We start from the raw sequence: 25,439 nt of genomic DNA on the forward strand, positions 1-25,439 counted from the left end.
TAGTAGGCCATTGCTATTGATTCTGGCATATAATTCCACACATTAAAAAATGGAGAACAAAAATCTGGAGGTCAAAATAGGGAAAGATCAAGATCCACTTCCACCTCGTGCTGAAGCTGCTGCCACTAGTCATGACCGAGACGATGAAATGCCATCAACGTCGTCTGCCAAGGCCGATGCCCAATGTCATAGTAGAGAGCATGTAAAATCCAAAAAACAAAAGTTCAGTAAAATGACCCAAAAATCAAAATTGAAAGCGTCTGATGAGAAGCGTAAACTTGCCAATATGCCATTTACGGCACGGAGAGGCAAGGAACGGCTGAGGCCCTGGCCTATGTTCATGGCTAGTGGTTCAGATTCACATGACGATGGAAGCACTCATCCTCTCGCTAGAAAACTGCAGTGCCACTCCTAGATGGGCCAGGTGTTTGTGTCGGCCACTTGTGTCGCTTAGCTTAGTCACACAGCGACCTTGGTGCGCCTCTTTTTTTCTTTGCATCATGTGCTGTTTGGGGACTATTTTTTTGAAGTGCCATCCTGCCTGACACTGCAGTACCACTCCTAGATGGGTCAGGTGTTTGTGTCGGCCACTTGTGTCGCTTAGCTTAGTCACACAGCGACCTTGGTGCGCCTCTTTTTTTCTTTGCATCATGTGCTGTTTGGGGACTATTTTTTGAAGTGCCATCCTGCCTGACACTGCAGTGCTACTCCTAGATGGGCCAGGTGTTTGTGTCGGCCACTTGTGTCGCTTAGCTTAGCCATCCAGCGACCTCGGTGCAAATTTTAAGACTAAAAATAATATTGTGAGGTGTGAGGTGTTCAGAATAGACTGAAAATGAGTGTAAATTATGGTTATTGAGGTTAATAATACTATGGGATCAAAATGACCCCCAAATTCTATGATTTAAGCTGTTTTTGAGGTTTTTTTGTAAAGAAAAAACCCTAATCCAAAACACACCCGAAACCGACAAAAAAATTTCAGGGAGGTTTTGCCAAAACGCGTCCGAATCCAAAACACGGCCGCGGAACCGAATCCAAAACCAACACACAAAACCCGAAAAATTTCCGGTGCACATTACTAGTCGGTAGTTGGAGAGAGTGTTTGGATCAAGGGTAGGTTTTTTAAGAATAGGAGAGATGAGTGCATGGTTGAAGGCAGAGGGGACAGTGCCTGATGAGAGGGAGAAGTTGAGAAGGTGGGAAAGATGGGAACAGGCAGAAGGAGAGAGGTAGCGGAGGAGGTGGGAGGGAATAGGGTCAAGTGGGGAGGTGGTGAGGGGACAGGAACGAATGAGGGCCATGACTTCCTCACCAGATGCATGGGAGAAAGATGTCAGAGTAGGTGCGAGGGATGGGGAGGGTTGGTAAGGGATGGGGGGAGGCTGGTTGCTGATGGTCTGGTGTGATGTGATGTCCTGATGTATGGAGTCAACTTTGGATGTGAAGTAAGTGGCAAAGTCAAGAGCAGAGAGTGAGGAAGGGAGACGAGGTGGAGGTGGGCAGAGGAGTGAGTTGAGAGTGGCAAAGAGGCTCCAGGGGTTGGAAGACTGGGAGGAGATGAGGGTCTTTAAGTATGACTGTTTAGCAAGAGAAAGGGCAGTACTGAAGGATGAGAGCATAAGTTTGAAATGGAGGAAGTCTGCCTTAGAGTGTGATTTCCTCCAGTGTCGCTCCGTAAAAATGTGTACAGATCTGCATAGGGTTGAATCTACACATTTTGGTATGCGCACGCAATACAGTAGCAATTACAGTTGATTGACATACAACTCTCCCAAAGACGCATGTGATTAGAGAAACCAAGGGTTAATGCACCTAGAGGACACGCATGATGACACGCTCACCTTCACTTGTAATAAACTCAGACAGTTCTCAATACATACAAATATATAAAAATACAAGATAGGGAAACCGTCCCGAGAAACAAGTCCTCTTAGTTCTCAGGTGTAATGTTGGTGCGTGTAGTAACACACATTTCTTGAACAATGTTTCTTGTTTTTTATGATTGATTGAGACCCTTCATTAATATTTTTTGTCATTGGTGTGTCTGATAGTTGCATATAGAACCTGGGAGCCACTCTCTGGGTTGTAGTCTTCTCTCTGATTGGCTGTAGCTTTCTGCTGTGATGTTACATTCACACTTGCATAGACAATCCCCCCGGGATCCTGCAGACATAAAACAAGAGTATCATATAATAACTGTTTCTATATAATGCTTCATTTTACAATGACTTTTTCGTTTGCTAGACGTGGGTAATGCATACAGCTGTCATTTCTGTCTTGTCACTGATTATAGCACCTTACTCAATGACATACAGTAAGAGGTTGTCCGTGACAACATCTGGTATCTGCGAAACATCTGACAGCAAGAATAAAATATGTTCTTAATCATTAGATACACTTACACATCATTCTTTAAGAAAGATAAGCACCCTGTGCAGAAGAAGACAAGCACCCTGTGCAGAAGAAGACAAGCACCCTGTGCAGAAGAAGACAACACCCTGTGCAGAAGAAGACAAGCACCCTGTGCAGAAGAAGACAACACCCCGGGTAGAAGAAGACAAGCACCCTGTGCAGAAGAAGACAAGCACCCTGTGCAGAAGAAGACAACACCCCGGGCAGAAGAAGACAAGCACCCTGTGCAGAAGAAGACAAGCACCCTGTGCAGAAGAAGATAAGCACCCTGTGCAGAAGAAGATAAGCACCCTGTGCAGAAGAAGACAACTCCCCGGGCAGAAGAAGACAAGCACACCCTGTGCAGAAGAAGACAAGCACCCTGTGCAGAAGAAGACAACACCCCGGGCAGAAGAAGACAAGCACCCTGTGCAGAAGAAGACAAGCACCCTGTGCAGAAGAAGATAAGCACCCTGTGCAGAAGAAGACAACTCCCCGGGCAGAAGAAGACAAGCACCCCCTGTGCAGAAGAAGACAACACCCTGGGCAGAAGAAGACAAGCACCCTGTGCAGAAGAAGATAAGCACCCTGTGCAGAAGAAGACAAGCACCCTGTGCAGAAGAAGACAAGCACCCTGTGCAGAAGAAGACAAGCACCCTGTGTAGAAGAAGACAACACCCCGGGCAGAAGAAGATAAGTACCCTGTGCAGAAGAAGACAAGCACCATGTGCAGAAGAAGACAACACCCCGGGCAGAAGAAGACAAGCACCCCGGGCAGAAGAAGATAAGTACCCTGTGTAGGAGAAGACAAGCACCATGTGCAGAAGGAGACAAGCACCCTGTGCAGAAGAAGACAACACCCCGGGCAGAAGAAGACAAGCACCCCGGGCAGAAGAAGACAAGCACCCAGGGTAGAAGAAGATAAGTACCCTGTGCAGAAGAAGACAAGCACCCTGTGCAGAAGAAGACAAGCACCCCGGGCAGAAGAAGATAAGCACCCTGTGCAGAAGAAGACAAGCACCCTGTGTAGAAGAAGACAACCCCCCGGGCAGAAGAAGACAAACACCCCGGGCAGAAGAAAACAAGCACCCCGGGCAGAAGAAGACAAGCACCCCGGGTAGAAGAAGATAAGTACCCTGTGCAGAAGAAGACAAGCACCCTGTGCAGAAGAAGACAAGCACCCTGTGCAGAAGAAGACACCACCCCGGGCAGAAGAAGACAAACACCACGGGCAGAAGAAGACAAGCACCCCGGGCAGAAGAAGAAAAGCAATTGGCATAACAGTGAATCATTTTCTGACAATTGCAAATCATTTAACCAGTGCCGGCTCGTTACCTGTCTGACCGGGGGGGTCTGCAGCACTTTCCTCTCTGCCCTAACGGGTGATTGATGGCTGACATCATCGGGAGGTGGGGCTTAGGTCTGGTAGCAGTGGGGGTAGGTGGGGCATATGTCCAGAGGTGGGGCTTAGGTCTGGCGCTGCTAAACAGCCTGGCTTCTACGGACTGCATCAGTGGTAGCCCATAGAAGCCAGGCATGGCTGATGTTAGAGCAGGGGAGTGGCTTACCATGGGAAGTGCTCTCTCTGCTATGTCAGTCAGACTGGCAGGCCCATGGAGAGACAACACATTCTCCCGGGTCTGCCTGCTTGGCTGTGATTAGCAAGGAGCAGGTTTTACTTGGGGGTCTACAGTCCTGCAGCCCCTAGGTAAAATCCGCCACTGCATTTAACCCTGTGTCTAAACCATGGGTAGGCGGCCTACGGCATTCCAGTTGCTGTAGCATATCATATCCCAACATGCTACAGCAATATTGTAGCAGGGCATGCTGGGATGTGTAGTCCCACAACACCTGTAGTGCTACAGGTTGCCAATTCCTGGTCTATGGGATGCATCAAGTTACAATAGGCACAAAGAACTAAGGACCTGATTAATATTGGCACGCTATTCAGTTTTTCACGCGGTTGAGCCATTATCATGGTCTGCGCCTGCGTCCCAGCTGCAATATACACACACGGCGATTGAACTGCAATTACGGACGCTTTGAGAATACATTTACAGGAACTTGGCATGAAGTGACCGTTATCTGGGAGTTAACGTTGAGCGACATCAAAAACGCGGGTGTGTCCTGGGCATTTTCGAGGCACGTCTCACAGGGATTCCACACAAAGATAACACGTCTCCACCATCTCATTTACAGTGCCAATGTTGCGTGACCATACACTCGATGTTTGCCTGGTCTGCATCCAGTGTTGCGTATATGTGTACTGTGTATTGTGGACGGCTGCGATGCCTCTTGTGGGCGTCTCAGTACAAGTTGTGGCACTGTTGAATTAGCATATTCTCGCACGTCTACAACTACAAAAGTCACATCTGCGGCAGCAATAGCATACAGCTATGAATCATGCCCTACTTTCATGGCTCATACATGTTAATAGCAAAATAATTGCAGTCTGGTAGTTTTTCAGTGGTTTAACTTTTAGTAAATATGGTGGTTTCAAAACCACCCAAAAAAAATTGCAGGAACACAGTCAGTTTTAACACATTTCCCTTTTAGTATATTTCCCCTGTAGTATTATCGGATTCTGCGTTACATATTAGTACGAGCATCTCACCTCTTGTCCAGTGAAGACAGTGGATTCAACATTTGTCATTTCCACTGGGTAAAGAGAAAAGGTACAAGATCATTACACTTCCGCAGGTATTACTGTGTCATCATGTCTGTCATACTGTATTCACACGTACCGCTCATAGAGTTACGCTGGGTTACTGGAGCAAAGCCGGCGGTGCTACGATTCATATATTCCCTGGAAGACACAGAGGAAAATACATGGAATTTAGACAATGAGAGACAGGTGAGTATTACAGAATAGAGAATAGCAGGATAAGAGATACCTCTGCATTATGGATATACTCACACTCTTCTGTCTTTCTGGCCAATAACACCTGGAAACAAATGAACAAGATATTTTGAGTGTAAATATTTGTAATGTATATTTCTCATTGGATTCTGCTGTCATAAACTTATTGAACACTGTGGGGGAATTTATTAAAGGACTTTTCTCCATTTGGTTTGTAATTACACCATATCCCTGCGGTTTTTACCATCCAAAATACCAGATTATGGGCCTAATTCGCACCTGATCGCTGTGCTGCTAATTTTGCTGTCCTGCGATCAGATAGTCATGGCCTAAGGGGAGTGTATATTCGCTGTGCAAGTGTGCGATCGCATGTGTACGCCGTGCTACAAATGTCCCTCAGTCAGCACACAGCTGCAAATCCTTTCGCAGCTCACTCACCATCGAATGATTTTTCTAGTGTGTGCAGTCTGTGCATAGCTCAGGACTTAGTCCTCCAGTGCGATACAAACAGGCTGATCGGGACCGGAGCTGATGTCACACACCCTCCCTGAAAACAATTGGGAACGCCTGCGTTTTCCCTGACACTCCCAGAAATCGGCCAGTTACCACTGAGACGGCCTCTTCCTGTCAATCAGCATGGGAATGGCTGTGCGATTATAATTTTCGCACCACTTATCGCTGACCGGCGATGCCTGTTGTTGTTTGGCAATGTGTGTGCGCAGTGCAGTGCATACACATGTGCAGTCTATCGATAATCGCCCGCTGAGCGATAAAGCACAGCAGCAGTCAGGTCTCAATCGGGCCCGATGTAACTTCACTTTAGAGTTGTTACTGCACTTAATGGCCTGATTCACACGTAGATAGAGGTGCTATCACTGCTGCTTCCTTGGAATGGATCCTGAACATGTGCAAAGTACAAGTGCTCTGTATAGGAGAGAAAAATTTGCCACCTTCTCCGCCATCAGTGGGAGACCATCAGTGTCAAAACATTGATGGTTGCTAAAAGTCAAAGGCCGAAGGTGGTATTCTAAGCTGTGGGGTGTGGATCACTGGGTGGACAGTCAATAGGTAGACCTCATTTGGTCAACATGCAAGAGACTGGCAGGGTCAAAAGTTCGAAGAAAAAAAGAGAGACATTGTTTCCACCAGCACCCTGAATGATAACAGTAACCAGATATAAATCCCACATAATATTAGAATTCAGAGATCTCGGTTACATATATTTGTGCAAATGTATGGTTAAGCCCCAAAGCTGCATCAAGGCGTCTCTGTATATTTGGAGTCCCTAGCACTATATCTAGGTGCAGGGTGTGACACCCCAAAACACCAGCATAAGCCAGAAAGCCCAGCGTAGCATACCAGTGAAAAAACTATAGTGTTAATAAATTAGTATTAAGGAAGCCGAAGCTGTAGAGAAAGTGATACAAATATGAAATGTAATTAAAATAGAGAAATTGTGTTAAAAAAATTAATAAGTGAAAAGTGTTCACAGAATGTAAAGGTATGCCATACTTAATACATCCAGCTCAGCCAGTCCAGAGGCACCACACCTCACACCTCAATTACCCCAATCTGGGTCTAATATTAACCAGCAAGGAGCCACATGATAATGGCTCCTTACTACAATATGTCTAAGCTAAGAGCTACCTACCTTGGAGCAACCTCATAATGCTCCATGTGGCATGTCAGGGCCTGCACCTCCTCCTAATGCAGGAACCTCTCTGCCTCTCACAACAGACATATATAATGGTAGATGCTCAATCAGCTTAATGATATCATTCAGGTGCTCGAAAGGGAGGGGTATTTCTAAGCAAGAAAAAAAGTGAGACATTGGGGTATACTTACTAAGATTCATAATTGTCGGGATTTGGAGGGAGATTAAACACGAATGACATCGAATGTGTGAATGTGCAACTTTTTGTTTTTTTTCCACCTCATTTATTATGCTGTCGTATTCTGCATTTCCTGTTTTCCGATGTCGATGTCATTCGTAATGTTAGGCAGTGTTTTACGGGAGTGATTAGTAAAACACTGCCGGACTTAACACAATGAATCCCGTCCGGATCAGTGTGATCCGTGCAGGGCTTCATTGTGTACCTTAAAATAAGTGTGGAAAGTGTTAAAAATCCCCCAAAAAATTGCGTGGGGTCCCCCATCCTAAGCATACCCAGCTTTGGGCTCTTTGAGCCGGTCCTGGTTGTAAAAATACAGGGAATGAAATGACTGTGGTTCCCCCATATTTAAACAACCAGCACTGGGCTCTGCGCCTGGTCCTGGTACAAAAAATACGGGGGACAAAAAACATAGGGGTCCCCCATATTTTTAACACCAGCACTGGGCTCCACTAGTCAGACATATAATGACACAGCCGGGTGACACTTTTATATTTGTCCCTGCTGCCCTGGCATTAAATCACCAACTAGTCACCCCTGGCCGGGGTGCCCTGGAGGAGTGGGAACCCCATAAATCAAGGGGTCCCCCCTCCAGCCACCCAAGGCCAGGGGTGAAGCCCAAGGCTGTCCCCCCCATCTGTGGGCGGTGGATGGGAGGCTGATAGCCTTTTGTGTGAAAAAAATAGTGTTTTTTGTAGCAGAACTACAAGTCCCAGCAAGCCTCCCCCGCAAGCTGGTACTTGGAGAACCACAAGTACCAGCATGCAGGGGGGAAATGGGCCCGCTGGTACCTGTAGTTCTACTACAAAAAAAATACCCAAATAAAATTGAGACACACACCATGAAAGTATATCTTTAATGTACATACATGCACACTTACATACATATATACTTACCTATGTTGACACGATGCACTCGGTCCCCTTGTCCAGTAGAATCCAGGGGTACCTGTAAATAAAATTATACTTACAAAGAATCCGGGGTAGATTGGTCCTCTTCTTAAAGGTTATAATCCAGGGACTTGGTAAAATAAAATAAAAAAATACCTGGTCCACGCACTGAAAGGGATCCCATGTTTACACATGGAATCCCTTTCCCCGAATGTCGGGACCCCCCGTGATTCCTGTCAAAGAGGGTCCCTTCAGCCAATCAGGGAGCGCCACGTTATGGCACCCTCATGATTGGCTATGCGCTCCTGCACTGTCAGTCAGGAGGCGCACTGTGGATACAATGTAGCACAGCGGTGCTACATTATATCCAATGGTGGGAACTTTGCGGTCTGCGGTTGACCGCAAGGTTAAGTGGGGTCACTCTTATGGTTGGCCCCACTTAACCTTGTGGTCTACCTTGGAGCAACCCCATAATGCTCCATGTGGCATGTCAGGGCTTTCACCTCCTCCTAATGCAGGAACCTCTCTGCCTTTCACAACAGACATATATAATGGTAGATGCTCAATCAGCTTAATGATATCATTCAGGTGCTCAAAAAGGAGGGGTATTTCTAAGCTAGAAAAAAAGAGATACATTGTTTCCCCCAGCACCCTGAATGATAGCAGTAACCAGATATAAATCCCACATAATATTAGAATTCAGAGATCTTGGTTACACATATTTGCGCAAATATGTGTAACCAAGATCTCTGAAATCTAATATTATGTGGGATTTATATCTGGTTACTGTTATCATTCAGGGTGCTGGGGGAAACAATGTCTCTCTTTTTTTCTTGCTTAGAAATACCCCTCCCTTTCGAGCACCTGAATGATATCATTAAGCTGATTGAGCATCTACCATTATATATATAGGGTCAAAAGATCAACATGTAAAAGATAGACATCTGAAAAGGTTTTCTGGTACAAAAGGTCGACACGGTCAAAAGGTTGACATGGAAATGGTTGACACATAAAAAGTCAATGCAAGGTATTTTTTTTGGAAGGTACCAAAAATCTTTGGTCCTGATTCAGGTCCCGACGGATATGAGGCGTGAGTGGCACAATAATGATGGCCGCTACTTTGTGCATGCACAGGACCTGTACTGTGCATGCGCTTTGTGGGTCCTGCATCATAAGATGCACTGCGGCTGCAGATGTCAAGAGATTGACAGTCTGGTGCCGATTGGGGGCGGCGATGGGAAGACGACTCCTGCTGCATTACCATGTCTGTTCAAGCTAAGCAGCAGCGATGCACCATCCATTCACATCAGAATCAGTTCCCTGTGCGGTAATAGAACAATTATTGCTAAATAAATAGGCCGCTTGTTAATGCTCTGTATACAGAACATCAATCTTCTGGATACTACATCGCCAAGTGCAGTATCCTTATGTTACTACCAGCAGGCCAGGGGATCTCTGTTCTGGAACACCTGCTACAGTACCTGTGGCTCTCTAAGGGTTGTTTTTATTACCAACCACATTTTAATATGACGTGAAAATTGTTCACAACTCACATCAGTAAGGAGCCCGACGCAGCTTGGATTCTGGAAGATAGGTCAACCTATTTGGTTGACAGCAAGGTTGAAATACCGACATGTAAAAGATGGACAGTGTTTAAGGTCAACAGGTACAGAAGGTGGACGGATTCAAATGGTCAACGCACATATGGTCAACACAATATTTTTTTAAATTTTTACTTTTTCATCATTTACCATCCATGTGGACTACGATTGGGAATAGTAACCTTGCCCAAAACATGGTGAGTACACTTATTGGGGTCACGTGTGGGTTAAAATGGTAAACGGAACCCCAAAAAAACTTATGTTGACCTTTTTTGTGTCCACCATTTCCATATCAATTTTTTGACTGTGTTGACCTTTTGTACCTGTAACCCTTTTCAGATGTCTACCTTTTAAATGTAGGCCTATTGACCCTGCCAGCCTCTTGCATGTCAACCATATATGGTCTTCCTATTGACCCAATGATCCACACCACCCAAAGTTTAGAGCACCACTTTTTCTAATTAAATATTTTGAGGAAATAGACCAATTATTAGTATTGATCACAATGACATATAGCAGCCCATCCAATCTCTTAGACACAGTAGGTCAGGATGGCGGCTAGGAAGGCAGCCCAGGAAAATGGACTGCTGCATGCTTCTGCTTGGCTGCCTTTCCTGAGGCTCATCACTAACCCTTCTCCTTATATAACTCCATCCTAGATGTCTCCATTCTGCATCATGTTATGGATTCTTGCCTGAACCCTGTCATATCACCGATCCACCTAGAGTAGTGCACTAGTCTTTGTTCACTGTTCTAGAAAGTGATTTCCCAGGAGTTTTCTGCCCATGTCACAGTGTTACCCTACATGAGAAGGGATATACTCACAGCCCATGCCTATCTGTCTGTCTGTCTGAATGGTGGAAGGACAGACTTAACGACCACAACAAGCTCTTCCATCCTTCTTTCATTTATCTACTTACTACCATTATTATTATTATTACCAGTTCTTTATGGGTGTGGATCATAGCATAGACAGTAACTAGGTCGACAGTCACTAGGTCGACCACTATTGGTCGACAATGACTAGGTAGACACCTGAAATAGAAACATAGAAACATAGAATTTGTCGTCAGATAAGAACCACTTGGCCCATCTAGTCTGCCCCCTTTTTTTTTATCTCTAACCTTAATTGATCCTTATTTCTTTGTAAGGATATCCTTATGTCTATCCCATGCATGTTTAAATTGCTTTACTGTCTTAGCCTCTACCACCTCTGATGGGAGGCTATTCCACTTGTCCACTACCCTTTCTGTGAAGTAATTTTTCCTTAAATTCCCCCTGAACCCCCCCCCCCTCCAGTCTCAGTGCATGTCCTCGTGTCCTATTGCTTCTCTTCATTTGGAGAATGTTTCCCTCCTGGACTTTGTTAAAACCCTTGATATATTTGAAAGTTTCTATCATGTCCCCCCTTTCCCTTCTCTGCTCCAAACTATACATATTGAGATTTCTTAGTCTTTCTGGGTATGTATTGTGATGTAGGCCATGCACCATTTTAGTTGCCCTCCTTTGGACAGTTTCTAATGTATTAATATCCTTTTGAAGATATGGCCTCCAGAACTGAATACAGTATTCTAGATGAGGCCGTACCAATGACCTATACAGTGGCATTATTACTTCTTTCTTTCTGCTGCTGATTCCTCTCCCAATGCAGCCAAGCATCTGACTAGCCTTCCTCATTGCCTTGTTACATTGCTTACCTGCCTTTAAGTCATCTGAAATAGTGACTCCTAGATCCCTTTCCTCCTCAGTAGTTTCCAGTATAGTGCCATTAATACTGTATTTAGCTTTAGGATTTTTGAGACCCAAGTGCATGATTTTGCATTTTTTGGCATTAAACTGTAATTGCCAGACTCTTGACCATTCCTCTAGTCTACCTAGATCCTCAATCATTTGTTTTACCCCACCTGGTGTGTCTACCCTGTTGCATACCTTTGTGTCATCTGCAAACAGGCATACTTTCCCTTTAATGCCATTTGCAATGTCACCAATAAAGATATTAAAAAGCACTGGTCCAAGTATGTGAATGCACTCCATTTACCACAACTCTCTGTTTTCTATCCTTCAACCAAGATCTTATCCGACATGGGTCGACATGGTCATTAGGTCGACCGGGAAAAAGGTTGACTTGAGTTTTGAAAGGTTTTTTTGTGTCGTTTACTTCGTAAAGTGACTGGGAACCCCAGTTAGTGCACCATGTCCCCTTGCATGGCTCACTTCGCTCGCCATGCTTCGGGCAAGGTGCCTCGCTCTGCTACTGCTGCACTTGGCACAGGTTACCGTTCCTAATCGTAGTCCACGTGGATCGTAAATTTTGAAAAAGCTCAAAAAATGAAAAACATTGTGAAAAGCATGTCGACCTTTTTCCATGTCAACCTTTCATTATATGGTGCACATATATTCCGTATGCGCTTTACAGAGAATACTTGGCCATTCACATCAGTCCCTGCCCCACTGGAGCTTACAATCTATATTCCCTCCCAAATGTACATGCACACACATTCACACTAGGGTTACTTTTTGTTGGGAGCCAGTTAATCTACCAGTATATTTTTGGATTGTGGGAGGAAACCGGAGTACCCGGATGGAAACCATGCAAGCTCGAGGAGACTATACAAACTCCACACACAGTTAGGGCCATGGCGGGAATTAAACCCATGACCTCAGTGCTGTGAGGCAGTGATGCTAACCCTTACACCATCCGTCCTACCATTAGCTCACCTTTCTTCCACAGGGCAATGACTGTAACACACAGAATAATTATAATGAGCAGGACAGCAGGTGAAGCAACGGCCATTGTCCACTGACTGTCAAGAGAAGCCATATCTGTAAAACAGGAATATAATAATTATAGCTGGTTAAAAATATAAGTGAGAAAATGTTTTCATGATATCCAAAATTACTACACAGTGATTGCAGTGGATGGTTGATAAGTATTATTGGAAGAATTTGAACAATTTCTGTAACCTGTGAGCAATTTCTGATTATTGTAGTTGTGAATATGGTGGCCAATCCCGGGATCAGTGAGATCCCGAGATTTATTCCAAAAATCTGCCAGGATTCAGACTCGGGATTGGAAGCTCCATCCTCAGGACACTCAGACGCTGCCAAAGCTCCCTCCTCCCGGCTCCCCCTGCGCAGCGTGATGTGCAGTCACAGGTCATGCTGCGCAGTCAGCTGTCCGCTGTCACCCGCTGAGACTTAAGGATGTCTCCCACCCTCCTGCCCCCATTGTATGGTTAGTTATGTGTGAGGGGCGGTGCAGTTTGATGCAACTGTGACCATCTTTTGCTGTAGTTGCATCTGGAACCTTATGCTAGTGCTAGTATCATTCCATCTCTGGTGTATAGCCGTGCGTCTGACTGCGGAGAAGGGTGGAACGCTCACTTTGAGTGGCTTCAATCGCAGACATCACAAGAAACATCTAGACTTCCCACAGATCTATGCTAGAGTAGGTGCAGAAACTCCTACAGAGTATGGCAACTGGGCTTGTACATATCGGGAACTGGCGAAACGAGAACCCTGGTAACTGGCATGTGGACATCATCCTGGGTCTCAGAGCGTGTCTCTGGCAAAAAGGAGGCAGCATGAGCCAGGTGCTATAAAAAGAGGAGAGTTGAAGAATAGGCAGGTCCTCAAGGCACTCCATTGGTTTTATGGATATCCATGAATGAGCAAAGGTGAATTTAATTAGTCCCTTAGTCATTTTGATTTACATATGTGGGCTCAGCCATGGCTATCTTTAATACCTGGACCGTTGAGGTGCCCAGAGGACCGAGCTTGATCAATGCAATGTATGTTTAACTCTATATCTGTATAATGTGTTTTGATTTTACTTGTGTCCAGTGCTGTCCGGCTCCCATATTGGATCACTGATCTGATATTGTTAAGCCCATCACAGAATTTCAGCACCACAAGGCAGTAATATGTAGCGAAGTCTGTTTCTTGAACCCCCGTTATATGAAGATCAGCCAGTCCTCTCAGCTCAGTTCTTCCTCTGTATCTGGGATGAACCATCTCTTTGGAGGGGTGGTAGGCATAAACATCACTTGTGTTGCCGACTCTCCAGTAAATTCCAATCCACAAAGGCTTCCTGCCTTCTGGGACGGAGTACGAACAATTCAGGGTCACAGAGTCTTCTGTTTCTACTGACAACTCAAGATGTAGGATTTTTAATTCCAGTTCAAACTTAGAGGCTGAAAGGAAAATATGAGATATGGAATAATAAAAATTAGAATTGTTATCATGACTGAATATTGACTATTTGCTTTTTATAAGATCTTTAGAAAGGGTTGATTAGTACAGAGACAGGGTTGGACCAGCCCACAGGGGTACAGGGGAAACTACCGGTGGGCCCCACTGCCTGGGGGCCCACTCCTTCCTCTAGGGATCAGGTTCCAGACTGTGCACTTGTATTATACATGGTAGATATGTTGCATTATACTGTACAAGTTTATTGTGTATTTCAAGCCTCTGTGGAGGTTGGCCACACCCCCTTTGTAATCTGACCACACCCCTAAATATGGGCCCCAATCACTGCATCCCCCGGTGGGCCCTTCATGCCCCAGTCCGACACTGTGCGGAGATGATAATTACAGCACAACTGTAAATACTGGAAGACAAAGCCGTAACAAGACATTTTGGTTCCCTGTGCCAGAATGAACATTGATGCTGACATAAATTTAAAAGGGGTGTGGTTTCATTGCGTAGGGGAATACTCACATAATAGTACCCCCAATGCAAATCACCATCAATAGTACAAACATATTCATATTACATCTCACAATTGCGGGGGTCATTCAGACCCTGCCGCTTATGCTGCTCGCAGTGCAGTTTGCCAATATCAGCAAACTGCACATGCAAAGCGGCTGCGCGGGCATACACATTGCGGTTGCATCCCCAATGGATACGACTGCAATGTTATTTACAGCAGCGGGCATTTTTGGGGTGGCGGAGTGGCGTTGAGGGGGGGGGGGAGGGGACATGAACGGGGCTGGCCCGGACGGGACCATTTTCAGGGTGGCTGTGTGACATCACATGCAGCCACTCCAATAAAAAAAAAATGGCTGCTGACCATCTGGCAGTGCAACCAGGCTGTGCTGCCAGGGGTCAACCCTAGATTTGATGCACTTGCAATTAGATTGTAGATGCATCGTGAGGCGCCCCCACACATGCTGGGCAGCCTTGCCCTGTGCTGGGTGGCCCTTAGCATGTGCAGAGATGAATGCAGAGCCGACTGTGTCTGCAGTGATCTGCGTTCATCTCTGAATAACTCCCTGTGTCCCTTATTCATATTACACCACACAGTAGTATCCCTTATTCATATTACACTGACAGTAGTGTCCCTCATTCACATTACACCACACAGTAGTATCCCTCATTCTTATTACACTGACAGTAGTGTCCCTCATTCACATTACACCACACAGTAGTGTCCCTTATTCATATTACACCACACAGTAGTGTCCCTCATTCATATTACACCACACAGTAGTGCCCCTTATTCACATTACACCACACAGTAGTGTCCCTTATTCACATTACACCACACAGTAGTGTCCCTTATTCACATTACACCACACAGTAGTGTCCCTCATTCACATTACACCACACAGTAGTGTCCCTTATTCATATTACACCACACAGTAGTGTCCCTCATTCATATTACACCACACAGTAGTGTCCCTTATTCACATTACACCACACAGTAGTGTCCCTTATTCACATTACACCACACAGTAGTGTCCCTTATTCACATTACACCACACAGTAGTGTCCCTTATTCACATTACACCACACAGTAGTATCCCTTATTCATATTACACCACACAGTAGTGTCCCTTATTCATATTACACCACACAGTAGTGTCCCTTATTCATATTGCACCATACAGTAGTGTCCCTTATTCACATTACACCACATAGTAATATCCATTACATTACACTGACAGTAGTATCCCTTATTACATTGCACCACACAGTAGTGACCCTTATTCACATTACACTGACAGTAGTGTCCCTTATTCATATTACACCACACAGTAGTGTCCCTCATTCACATTACACCACACAGTAGTGTCCCGTATTCATATTACACCACACAGTAGTGTCCCTCATTCACATTACATCACACAGTAGTGTCCCTTAGTCACATTACACCACACAGTAGTGACCCTTATTCACATTTCACCACACAGTAGTGTCCCTCATTCACATTACACCACACAGTAGTGTCCCTTACTCACATTACGCTGACAGTAGTGTCCCTTATTCATATTACACCACACAGTAGTGTCCCTTAGTCACATTACACCACACAGTAGTGTCCCTTACTCACATTACACCACACAGTAGTGTCCCTCATTCACATTACACCACACAGTAGTGTCCCTTACTCACATTACGCTGACAGTAGTGTCCCTTATTCCCATAACACCACATAGTAATATCCATTACATTACACTGACAGTAGTATCCCTTATTACATTGCACCACACAGTAGTGACCCTTATTCACATTACACTGACAGTAGTGTCCCTTATTCATATTACACCACACAGTAATGTCCCTCATTCACATTACACCACACAGTAGTGTCCCGTATTCATATTACACCACACAGTAGTGTCCCTCATTCACATTACATCACACAGTAGTGTCCCTTAGTCACATTACACCACACAGTAGTGACCCTTATTCACATTTCACCACACAGTAGTGTCCCTCATTCACATTACACCACACAGTAGTGTCCCTTACTCACATTACGCTGACAGTAGTGTCCCTTATTCATATTACACCACACAGTAGTGTCCCTTAGTCACATTACACCACACAGTAGTGTCCCTTACTCACATTACACCACACAGTAGTGTCCCTCATTCACATTACACCACACAGTAGTGTCCCTTACTCACATTACGCTGACAGTAGTGTCCCTTATTCCCATAACACCACATAGTAATATCCATTACATTACACTGACAGTAGTATCCCTTATTCACATTGCACCACACAGTAGTGACCCTTATTCACATGACACTGCACATTAATGTCCTTTATTCACATTACACCACACAGTAGTGACCCTAATTCACATGGCACCACACAGTAGTGACCCTTATTCACATTGCACCACTCTGTAGTGTCCCTTTGTCACATTAGACCACACAGTAGTGCCCCTAATCATATCATGCCACACAATATTACCCCTTTTACATGTTATGTCATACAGTAGAGTCCCTTATTCACATTATGCCTCACAATAGTACCCCTTATGCACATTACGCCACAAAATTGTGCCCCTTATACACATTATGCCGCACAGTTGTGCACCTCACACATTATGCCACACAGTAATGCCCCTTACTCCTTATGCTACACAGTAATGCCCCTTCCATAGGATGAATTACAGTGACAGCAATAAACCGGCCATCATTCTCTGTCACTCAAAAAAGTGCATTGTCAGTGAAAATTGTCCAGCAGGGAGCCAAGAATATCCATCAGTGGGCACTGCTGTCTCAGGCACCCAACCACTACATTAGGGGCTTGTGGACAACCATATCACTGTCTTATCCAGTAGTGTATCCCTAACTTCTTTAGAGCATCTCTTATGAAACTATATGCTTCACCTGCCTCCGAACAGCTCCTCTAGACACTATGGAAGAGACTTCATGATACAGATGTAGCCACGCATATGCACGCATGCGCAAACCTCGTGGACACACTAATCGCGCCATTGCTACCACGATGCGTACACATTGCGGCAACGATAAGTGCGGCTACATCTGTTTCTCCCCCTACACACACTGCGGGAAGCTGGAAGGTGGAGCTTAGGACAGGAGTGAGCTCCACCCTCCAGATTGTGGAGAAGGAGCCACCGGAAACACATAAAGTAACAACATCCTAGTGGGCACCTGGCAAATTGACATTTTTGGTGGCAGCTTGTTCCACATACAAAGCATCCTGCGCTTTGTGCAGTGGCATTGGTCACACTGTCCTAGTTACAGACCTGCTGAAAGATATAACTTTGTATAGTTCCCTCTCAGCGTGCACTTAACTTTTTTTTCTACATAGAGCAGAGGACAAGAAAAGGTTGTGCATGCATAAGGTCTATCCAATACACATCTTCTTTCTTGTATTACTGTATCTACTGACATTTCTCCTACTGTAATCATTCTGGTGCATTGCACATTAAAGAGGTTAGATATCTGAAAGGCTAATTTTCACATTACAATCCATCCCTACACAAAATGTCTGGCGTGAGTGAGCCGAAAGGTCTCATGAAACTCTGCTAATGTTGGGCATCTTTTTGTAACAAAAAATGCATTGTATTCTGAATGCAATGCAACTAGGATTCACGAGGAGACTGTGCTGAGTAATGTGATCTATGATGCGTGTATATTGTGTGTGAGTCTGTATACGGTACAGAACAGAACTTGTTTTAGAAAAAAAATCTGTTATTGCTACATTGTAACATTTTGAGTCATACACAGATATACACGTGTCATATATATATCATATCATATTTATCAGCACAGTCTCCTCGTGTGTCCTAGTTGCAAAACCGACCCCCGTGTTTTGGTTTTAGTGTTGGATCTGTATCTCCCTCATGTTTTGGATCTGTATTTAGTTTAGCCAAAACCGCCTTTGCGTGTTTTGGTTTTGGATCTGTATTTTTGTTTTTCAAAAACTCACAAAAAAACAGCTGAAATCACAGAATTTGGGGGTGTTGTTGTTCCTATAGTATTATTAACCTCAGTAACATTCATTTCCAGTAATTTCCAGTCAATTTTGACCACCTCACAGCTCACAATATTGTTTTCATCCAGTTTAGGCCAAGAGGTTGCACCGAGGTACTGTAGTTGGATGACTAAAGGCCTAATTCAGACCTGATCTCTGTGCTACTAATTTCACTGTCCTGCAATCAGATAGTCGCCACCCAAGGGGAGTGTAAATTCACCCGTGCAAGTGTGCGATCGCATGTGTACACTGAAAAAAAACCTCAGTCAGCAGACAGCTGCAAATCCGTTCGCACCTCACTCACCATCGAATGTTTTTACGACTGTGAGCAGTGTGTGTACAGCCCAGGACTTCCTCCTACAGTGTGATACAAACAGGCTAATTGGGGCCGGAGCTTACGTCACACACAGTTCCTGAAAATGCTCAGGCACGCCTGCGTTTTCACTGACACTCCCGGAAAATTGTCAGTTACCACCCCCAAACGGCCTCTTCAGGTCAATCAGCATGCGAATGGCTGTGCGATTAAAATTTTCACACCAGCCTGTCGCTGTTCAGCGATGCCTGTTTAATTTGGTGACATGCGTGCATATTGCGGTGCATACACAGTCTATTGGTAATCGCCTGCTGTACAAAAAATGCCCGACAGCGATCTGGTCTGAATCGTGCCCTAAGCTAAGTGACAGCAGTGGGCAGCACAAACATTTGGTACTTAAACTTCCAACATGGCACATCTAGGAAACAGAATGGCACAGCAGTGGCAGATATGGCGGCAGTTTAACAAACTATGAAAATGTTTGAAATCTTCACAAGAAGACAGCTAACATTGCTCCAAACAGAGCCGAATGCAAAGGAATCTATGACCTGCTAACTCTCTTTGTTCTAGGGAATAGGATTGCCACCTAGCAACAGCTGGTGGGTTAGGTGCAAGCCTCCCCGACAGATCGCTGGGAAGGTATATTGAAAGAAAACTTCCCACAACCTGGAGGGGCGGGGACAGAGCCGCGTGTAGTGGACGCACAGTAACTCAAGCGCGCCCACGGCGCACATCATGGGAGTGCGCGTGCACCACCGGGCACGTGCGCGTGCACCCTATAAGGTGCTAGGCCCCGCCCCCAGACCTTAGATTTTACAGAAGCTTACAGATGGCAATCCCAACTAGAACAAGAGAGAACATTTTGAGGGATAAGATCACCTTAGCTCCTCTAACCTAGTAACGAAGGACACGGGAGACCATATAGATGCAGAAACAAATGTGTTTACTAGAAACCTTTCAACAGTAATACAGGTGATAAGAAAAAACAACTGGCTATAGACAAAAAAAATTAAGATATATCCCTGCGCACAAATGCAGCCAACCGAAGGTCTATCCAGGTGTGTCACCTAACACACTTGATAAATGTCAAAGAAGTTTTTTAGGATAATCCCTAGATGGCACAAATAATCAATAGTGAAAAGATATTACCCGTGTGGGCTAAAGTCCGTTCTTTTTCATACAGGCAAGTTCATACGTAAGTCCATCGTCCAGAGAATGGTGTATGAAAAAAAACACAATGCAAACACAAATGTTCAATGACACTTTTTGTAGATGATCAAGGGGTATGCTATCCACCCAGGCTCCTTTGGCTATTCCAGTAATGGGGATTGTGCAGTTCTATTCGTAAGGTTCACCTCAGTGGTTCAAAAATAAGTGCTGCTCACATAAGCTTACTTCTAAATAAATGGCATAAATCCCATCAAGGTTTCTTTTGCTCATATACACATGGTATCCAAACAGTCAAACACCCATGAATATATCTCTAGATGTGCAGAATGCTCACGTGTGTGCTTACTTCAAGATGTAGTGAAGTTTCACATAAAGGTTTCTTTCGACGTATTCAAATGTAGTCCTCTTATATTCCTTCAATTTTACTTCATGCTCGATATAAGCACAAAACAAACTAAGGCATTTGTGATGGTACAAAGGATTTTTAATAAAATAAATTAAAATACACAAATATTCGTCATAATGAATTCTGTATTCTGACAAAATGCAGAAATGTCATAACCAGATAGTGCAACTCCTCAACGTAAGAAAAAAGATGGAAAACCCGGGTATTCTCACCGTTGTTTCGTTGAATTCACTGGTAATTAGTGTTCAGTTTCCACATGCTCCACCACCAACGCGTTTCTACTGTAGGTAAGTCTTTATCAAGGTGCCTTTGGCGATGGCCAAAGAAAGAACTGTTATGCTGCTTTTGAAATTAGCATATAAACCAAACTCCTGCAAACTTGCAGAGCCCATATTTGTAAGGATATTTCTGATCTTTAGGTTGCTGCGTCTGCGGCTGTTTCTTTTGGAGCGCCTGAAATCCAAAGAGAAAACAACCAACCAACAGACCTAGCAAGGTATAGGGTGGGTAGGGTGGGAGCTGTTGGTAGGTGGCAATCCTATTCCCTAGAACAAAGAGAGTTTGCAGGTCATGGATTCTGTCGGGAGGCTTGCCACCTAGCAACAGGTGGTGGGTAGACTACCACATACCTAGTGGTTGCTCTAAGGAATTCTATCCTTTGAGTATCAGAAGGCCTCCAATAATGTTTCACGAAGGTACGAGTGGACGACCAACTTGCGGCCTGCATTATGGATTGTAATGTTAAGCTTCTAGCCGCTGCCGAGGTGATGGCGACACCACGGATGGAGTGTCCCTTGAAAATGGAGGTATCTATTCCTGAGCTTTGCATGGCAGAAACTATCCAACCCCTGATTATAGAGGGTCTGGCGGGATGAAAAAGCTTTCAGCATTTGATAAAAAGGCTATAAATATCACATCTCCATGGAGCTGTTGTTGCAAGGTGAGCGGATAAGCACTCAACTATGTAAAGATCCATGTCTGACTGGTCTTTGACTAGATCAAACTCCACCAAAGGGTTTTGAATGGAGCTGGTCTTTGTGTGACCTTTTAGGACGATATGGAAACCCATTGGAGTGGTTGTCGTCCAGGATTCGGATGTGTCTATTAAGGAAAGTTCGGCTCCTCTAGCTGCGAAAGCTAATGCTAGTAGTGAAGCCAGTTTTCTTGAAAGATTGGATATGTTGGAATCTAAAGGGATTGTGGCTAAACATTTAAGAAAGGCCTAGACAAGAAAATACCTTTGAGTAATCTAAGGTACATCTTGTTTTCTGTAAGCCCTGCAATGAGAAGAGCTAGGGCTGAGCCATACGACCGTATGCTGGCGGATGCCAGGCCTGACTCAAACTTAACGGCCAGGAAGTCTAGCGCTAAGTTAGGTTCCAAAAGAGAAACTAAAGGAGGATTCTGAGAAGCCTGCCAAGACATAAACTCATTTATGATGGACTGGTACCTGGATTTTGTTTTGGGTCTAAGGGAAGTATTTATAAAGGCTACTGAGGAGGCCGAGAGGTTAGTGGTGGTCAGCAACCGAGTAATGTCGCTATCCACATTCAATGTGGAAGTTCCTGAAGGAGATCAGGAGTCCCTTGGAAACAATCCTTGTACATGTCTAGGGGAAGCTTGTGTCCCTTGCGAAGAGGGTTGATCAAGGGGAACCAAACAAGATAAACCAAGACTAGCTGAGACACTCTCTTTGTCTTTATCTTGTGAAGTACCTTCAGTAGCATAGCTGGAGGAGGGAAAGCATATGGGAGAATCAGATCTGTCCACAGAAAGGGCATCGCATCTGAGTGGAATGCCCCTTGAGTCCAAATTTTGGACATGAAGGTTGGGACCTGTGTGTTCGATGGAGTTGCAAACAGGTCTACCTGTGATTGACCAAAGGTTTTCACGATACTGAAGAAAACGTCCTGTCTTAGAGATGCCCGATCCAGTGTTAATTTTTTCCTGGATAAGGAGTCGGCTAACTCATTTAGCTCTCCTGGGACGTATGTTGCAGAGAGGATTATGGACCGTTCCACCGCCCAGTTCCAGATGTCTAGTGCTTCTTGACAGAGAATCAGGGATCGAGTACAGTACCTCCCATTCTGTTGAGGTAGGACATTGCAGTCCTGTTGTCCAGACAGAGGAGGACTGAGTTGTCCCGGAAGGTCGGGGGAACTAGAGAGGAAAGTGCTAACTTCGCCGCCCTTAATTCTAAGAGATTGATGTGCGCTGTCGATTGTTGAGTGGACCATTTTCCCTTTACCGCCCGGTCTCTTGTAAATGTTCCCCAACCCGAGAGAGACACATCTGATGTGATGACCATGTCTGGCGGAGGAGGTAGGAGAGGTCTGGGAGATGGCCGTGGAAGGTCCCTCCAATTGCGAACCTCTTTGAGAACTGTTGATGTCAAGAGGATTTTTTCTGACCAAGTCCATCCTCGACGAAGGAGAGCTGAAAGTAGAATCTGAGAGTGTATGCAGACAAGGGGAGCGTGAAGAAATCCTGGATCTAAAGACCTCATTTTCCCTATTACTCAGGCCAAGTGTCTCAGCGAGAAACGGTGTTTGAGGGTTCGAGTTATAAAGTCTTGAATGTCTTTCCACTTGTCTGGGGGAACTGCTATCAAGAAAGAAGGGGTATCTATCAAGAAACTCAGAAAAACAATTTACTGGGTAGGTGTTAAAATGGATTTGTCGTAATTTATAGTAAACCCTAGGTACTGGAGGAGAGAAAGAATTAGCTCTTTGTGAATCAGAAGGGTTTTTTGGTCTGAATGGACAACTAACAAGTCGTCTAGGTAGATTATACAACAGATCGCTTTCTGGCGCAGGTGAGAGATCACTGCTTTCATAAGGCGAGTGAATGTATAGGGGGCGTTGGAAAGGCAGAAGACCATGACGGTCCACTGATAGAGAACGTCTTTCCACAGGAACCTTAGAAGTCTTCTGTGGTTTGGGTGCATTTGAATTGTGTGAAAGGCCTCCTTGAGGTCTATTTTGATACAGAGATCATTCTTTGTTAGTAGGAAAGGTATGTCGGCTAAGGCCTCTATACGAAAGGAACAAGGTTTTATGTGTCGGTTGAGAGATTTGACATTTAAGACTGGTCTGTATGAACCGTCCTGTTTCCTGACAGGAAATAGGTGACTGACTCAGCCTCTTGTGGAAGTGTCTGGCAACTCGATCTTGCCTAGCTGCCGGGCAAGGGATAGGACTCCATCTAATAACTGACAGGCGTTTTTTGAACAGGGGAAAATTTGTCATGGAAAATGCAAAAGGGGAAGGGATAAACCTTTTTCCACGATTTTTAGCAACCACCTGTCTGTGGTAATATGCCTCCAGGAGGCTGTTGCCTGGGAAAGACAAGGAGAAGGCTGTAAAGTAAGGGGAAACAAAGAAAACGGCTGCGCAGTGTATCAGGGAACGAATGGGAGCCGAAGTTATAAAATAATAAATTTAATAACCATAAGCACTAAATAAAACAACAATTGCGATGACAATTAAACATAATAAATAATGTGGTATATATGCAATATATTATGATTAGATACACCTTGAATGGTACTAATGTGGTAGATAGCGTAATAGATTGAAGCAGCTTGTATGGGTTATTATTATTAAATTTATTATTTTATAACGTCGGCTCCCATTCTTTCCCTGATACACTGGGCAGCCGTTTTCTTTGTTTCATTATTCTTTATCTGACACCCACTTAGTGTTCACGGCCGCGCGCTTTATCAGGAGAATCTCTTTTTTATCATTAAGTCTATTTATAGGCGCTTTTATAAGCAGTTATTTGGTCTTTGCAAAGTAAGGTGACTTACCGTATCCTCTGTCTTTCCTGGGGGCGTATGTGCCGCTGGACCCTGTGCCTCCCGCAGTCTGTGTCCAAGAAGGGCCACCTCAGTGAGCTCTGGGAGTGCCTCTGTAGTCTCGGGTCGAGCTGCTGGCTCCTGCAGAACGACCCTCCTGATAAAAGGGCCACCTGGAAGGCTGAGGTCCTTTAAGGTCTGCAAAGGATTTGCGAGCTTTATAGCGGACCTTCACTTCGTCTATGAAGTCGAGTCCGAAAAGGTCAGAATCTATCAGATTTGGGACATCTACTGGTCTGGGTGCTAGGTTAGTTAGCCCTGAATTAGCTAGCCAGCGAGTTCTACGTGAGTTTGATATGAAATCAAATGTCTGACCAATTATTAGGGTAGCCCTACTAATAGCTTTTAAGTGGGCCATTTTGGAAGCTACTAGGGAATCTAGGGAGCCCTCTGAGATGCCTTCTTTTTCTGCCTTGTCAAGGACAAATAATAAAGGACCAGCAGCGTCTGAAACTTTGAATTGAATCTTTCTCAGCAATTTATTCATAGCGTGACTCTAGACCTTTTCCCCCATGAATGAAGTTAAAGCCGGATCGATATCTAGGGCAAATAGGGCCGGAATGTCTGGGATGCCAGTGTGGTTACGGAGAACCATCTCATCCTCCTTAACAAGTGCCATTCCAAAGGCCAACTAGGCGAAATTGTATACTTGAGAGCGCTCGCTAAGAGCCCCGTGGGCTGAATATATTTTAGAAGGTGGCATTCTACCCGCTAAGGCTACACGGGCCATCTGCAAGTCACTATATTCACCTCTGCGAGATGATGCGCTAGTCCTGGTTACCTCCTCTGACTCCCAATCTCATGGAGGGTAACCAGTTTCCCTAAATGCGTGGGAAAGGGGGGTTGTATGACTATGAGCGCGGTCCGGTGCAGGTTGCCGATCAGTGACAGGAATGTATGTCGGCTGTGGGCAGGAGAGGGGGACCTGCTATGGACCTTAGAGGTATTCCAACTACTGGAAATACCTGGGAAAGAGATGTTTTTACCTGAACAGGCATCTCTGGAAGAAACATGGTCAGTGTGTTTCTTTTTACTTGTGCACTTTCTCACCACTCTGTGAGAATATTCAGGAGGAGAAGGAGTCTCAGTATTCTGACTGACTTCTCCCTCCTCAGAGCTGTCTCTGTTGTCTTCCGACCTGACAGGGTTAATAATTCTTCTCCTTTTAAATAGAATATCCTCATCTGAGGAAGTAGTTGTGTTGGCAGCTTTATCTAGGTTTTTCCTAGAAGGCTACCTGCCTCGTTTGCTGTGCTGTGGGAATACTATCAGAGTGTCTGTGGCTGACACAGACACTGTGTCCTCCATCCTGCAGCGCTGA

General features: G+C 44.8%; 1 protein-coding gene across 1 annotated transcript in view; it reads right to left on the reverse strand.

Annotated features, from left to right (window-relative positions):
- Positions 1-500: 500 nt before the first annotated feature.
- LOC134934789 (uncharacterized) overlaps positions 501-25,439 on the reverse strand; it is a 63,818-nt gene continuing 38,879 nt past the window's right edge. The window contains exons 4-9 of the mRNA XM_063930147.1: positions 13,468-13,827; positions 12,353-12,457; positions 5,309-5,336; positions 5,136-5,197; positions 5,006-5,049; positions 501-2,163 (exon numbers count right to left, since the gene is read on the reverse strand). Coding sequence (XP_063786217.1) covers positions 2,020-2,163; positions 5,006-5,049; positions 5,136-5,197; positions 5,309-5,336; positions 12,353-12,457; positions 13,468-13,827 — 743 coding nt within the window. The 3' untranslated portion in view covers positions 501-2,019. The remainder of the gene's footprint in view (positions 2,164-5,005; positions 5,050-5,135; positions 5,198-5,308; positions 5,337-12,352; positions 12,458-13,467; positions 13,828-25,439) is intronic.

The sequence above is a fragment of the Pseudophryne corroboree genome, chromosome 6, assembly GCF_028390025.1.
Source record: "Pseudophryne corroboree isolate aPseCor3 chromosome 6, aPseCor3.hap2, whole genome shotgun sequence".
NCBI classification, from domain to species: Eukaryota; Metazoa; Chordata; class Amphibia; order Anura; family Myobatrachidae; genus Pseudophryne; species Pseudophryne corroboree.